The sequence below is a fragment of the Gavialis gangeticus genome, unplaced genomic scaffold (assembly GCF_001723915.1).
Source record: "Gavialis gangeticus isolate Ggan-Ray unplaced genomic scaffold, GavGan_comp1, whole genome shotgun sequence".
Lineage (NCBI taxonomy): Eukaryota > Metazoa > Chordata > Crocodylia > Gavialidae > Gavialis > Gavialis gangeticus.
In genome coordinates, this window is record NW_017728993.1 from 26,884,465 (window position 1) to 26,887,931 (window position 3,467).

The following is a 3,467-nucleotide window of genomic DNA, read 5'->3' on the forward strand; positions in this document are numbered from 1 at the left end:
TGGGCTCGGGTGGGGCTGGCGGGTGCTGCCCCCTCCCCGTGATCCCTGCAGTGTCTGGTCCGTGGGAACAGCCTGGGGATGCCCGGGGACACCGGGCTGTGAGGGCTTAGGGTGCCAGGGTTTGAACCTGCCCCCCCCGTGCCAGGTGCCTTCATGTTCCCCTACTTCATCATGCTGGTGTTCTGCGGCATCCCGCTCTTCTTCATGGAGCTCTCCTTCGGGCAGTTCGCCAGCCAGGGCTGCCTCGGCGTCTGGAAGGTCTGCCCCATCTTCAAAGGTGAGCACCCCCTGGCACACGTGCCACGGCACACACAAGTGCGCACAGCCCAGTGCGTGCATGTGCACACACCATGGGGAGCATGGGCAGGCTCAGGCTGGCACACATATATGCACACACTATGGAGCCCATGGGCAGGCTTACCCTGGCACACACAATGTGCGCACACCCCATGGGACACGTGGGCACAATCGCGCCAGCACGTGCATGTGCACATGTAATGCTGTGGAGAGGCACGCTCAGCCCTGGCACGTGTTTGCACATGCACCACAGTTCTCATGGGCATACTTATCTCGGCACATGTGTGTGCACATGGGCATGCTTCCCCCAGCACACGTGTGTGCATGGGCATACTTAATCCAGCATGTGCATCACAGTGCTCACAGGCACACTTGAGCCCTGGGTCTTATGCATGTTTCATGCACACTCAGGCCTGCCCTCCTGGGCATGTGTGCTCCCATGCACATGTGTTGCACAGAGGTGCGCTGCCTTGCATGTTTGCCCCCAAATGCATGCACTGTTCTTCAGTAGCGCTGGGTGCTGGCTGGGATGGAGACGTGGCTGGGCCAATGCTTCTGCTGGCACCAACCCCGCAGGGTCCTGGCTGGAGGGTCTTGCCCCCCCACTCAGGCTGAGTCCCACACTGCACTGGGGCCAGGAAGGGATTCCCCAAGCTCAGACTGGTCCAGACTGGGGGGGGTTGCCTTACTCTGCAGTGGGGGCATGGCCTGACCCCAAATAATCCCATCCAACACAACACGCATTTTTCTCCAGTTAAAAAGAAACTGGAAGCTTCACTCACAAACTCGGGGCCTGGGGCTGTCGTCTTCAGTTGAAGCTTGAAGCAAAAAAGACCCCGACCTGATTGGGACATGCCTTCGTTTGTGGTGTCACAGAGTACATGTCAAACCACAGCCAATTAGGCAAAAGGCTCCCAAGACACTGCATTCGTCAGTCCTGGAGTCGTTAAACATGCTCGCAAAACACAGTTGAGCGCCTTGACAGTCACCTCCACGCCCGAGTTAATGTTCACCTGAGCTCCCGATTCCGCCCCCGAGCTCGTGTTTAGCTAGAGGTGAAAGCGGTGGCAGGGAGCAGTTCATTGCAGAAGATTAGTGGAGCTGTTGAAGACCAGCGAGGAAGGAGAGGGGCATTCCCACCTGTGGAGTGAAGAGTTTAGCAGGAATCGGGTGGTCGACAGTGAGCCACGAAGTCAGCACAGCCTGGCTGGAAGAGCTGTCGTGGCCAGCTGCTGCTATGACCAGGCCCTTGGGTTTAAGCTCTGGGAGGAACAGAAGTCCAACTGGGGTCACAAGTGCGCACGTGCAGCCCCCCAGTCCTGCCCCAGGAGCTTCTGTCTCGCACAAGCGTTGCTGGGCCACAGCTTGGCCCACCCCGAACCTCAGGCCTCTCGCCCGCTCGGCCTCTCCACCACCCTGGTCGCGTCTACATGAGACACTGACTGCACAGCTGTTACTGCTCAGTAGCATCCCCGCACGGCTTCCTGGTGGCTCTCAGTGCACGGTAGCTTGTTACTGCTGTGCAGTAGTGTTGCATCATGGTTTGTGCCACGTGAAGCTACGGGGCAGTAGTAACGAGCTACTCTGCAGTAAGCACCTTGTATAGACATGGCCCCTGTGACAGTCCCCCCTTCCAGCATCTGCATGGGACCACACTTGTTCTCAGCTGCATGCATGCTCCTGACACACTAGATGGGCATACTCTTGCTGTTCGTGTGCTCCCATTGCACGCACATTTGGGTTGCATGTGCTGGTGTGCTGCACACATTGCACGTGCTCACCTTATACATACTCAGGTTGGATGAGCTGGTGCTGCTCACGTGTGAGGCACGCCCATGGTACACATGATGCTGTTTGCATGAGTGTGTCTGTGTTGCACGCAGTGATACTGCTCACTGGTGTGGCACACTCATGTTGTGCAGACGTGCGTTGCTCACGCTGGGGTGGCACAGTTGTGTTGCATACGTGTATTGCACGCGCTGGCCCGAGCGTGCTGCACCAGAGCAGCCCCTGTCTCACGGCCCCGTCCGCAGGCGTGGGCTGCGGGATGATGGTCGTCTCCACCTACATCGGCATCTACTACAATGTGGTGATCTGCGTCGCCTTCTACTACTTCTTCGCCTCCATGACACGGGTGCTGCCCTGGACCTACTGCGGCAACGCCTGGAACACGGGCGACTGCGCCGGTGTCCTGGACGCTGCCAGCAACCGCTCGGGCCCCCTGCCCACCCACAACTTCACCCGCCTGCTCAACCACACGCTCAAGCGCACCAGCCCCAGCGAGGAGTACTGGAGGTGGGTGCATGGCTGCCGTGGGGGTGGGCACGGGGGCGCTAGGAGCCTGTGGGTAGGGGCTCGGGGCTGGGCTGCAGGCACCGGGCGCGTCTGATGGTTGTGCCGGCAGGCGGTACGTGCTGCAGCTGTCGGACGACATCGGGCAGTTGGGCGAGGTGCGGCTGCCGCTGCTGGGCTGCCTCGGTGTCTCCTGGGTTGTCGTCTTCCTCTGCCTCATCAGGGGTGTCAAGTCATCTGGAAAAGCAAGTAGAGTCTGGCTGCTGCACCCCCTCAAACCCCTTCCCGGGGCTGCCCCTGGCCGGGGGTGGCCACAGCTGACACGTCCGCATGTCCGTCGCCGCAGGTGGTGTACTTCACAGCCACCTTCCCCTACGTGGTGCTCACCATCCTCTTCGTGCGCGGCATCACGCTGGATGGCGCCGTCAGCGGCATCACCTACTACCTGACTCCCCAGTGGGACAAGATCCTGGATGCCAAGGTGGGCTGGGCCTGGCGGTGACCCCAGGGGTGCCCTTCCTGGGGGGGGGGGGCAGTCACTCCAGTACCCTGAGCCCTGCTCGGACCCAGCCCCACAGCCTGGCCGCCAGCACTTGGGGCATCTGGGGTCACGCTGGCTGGACCCCAGTCCCTGCCTGTGGCCCCCCGGGGTCCCTGCCCTGCCCGCACCCCTCTCTCCCGACCCGCAGCCCCCTGGGAATGCGGGGGGCACACTGCGGGGGGGCCCGGGGGCCGTCGCTGCAGTAATGCCGTCCTCCGGCAGGTGTGGGGCGATGCTGCCTCCCAGATCTTCTACTCGCTGGGCTGCGCCTGGGGCGGGCTCATCACCATGGCCTCCTACAACAAGTTCCACAATAACTGCTACAGGTGAGACCCCC

At 61.4% G+C, this 3,467-nt stretch overlaps 1 protein-coding gene across 1 annotated transcript in view; it reads left to right on the top strand.

Annotated features, from left to right (window-relative positions):
• The first annotated feature begins 110 nt into the window (after positions 1–110).
• The window catches only part of SLC6A9 (solute carrier family 6 member 9), a 19,468-nt gene continuing 16,111 nt past the window's right edge, over positions 111–3,467 (top strand). The window contains exons 1-5 of the mRNA XM_019501437.1: positions 111–277; positions 2,331–2,592; positions 2,702–2,834; positions 2,936–3,070; positions 3,353–3,457. Of these exons, the coding sequence (XP_019356982.1) occupies positions 154–277; positions 2,331–2,592; positions 2,702–2,834; positions 2,936–3,070; positions 3,353–3,457 (759 nt within the window). The 5' untranslated portion in view covers positions 111–153. The remainder of the gene's footprint in view (positions 278–2,330; positions 2,593–2,701; positions 2,835–2,935; positions 3,071–3,352; positions 3,458–3,467) is intronic.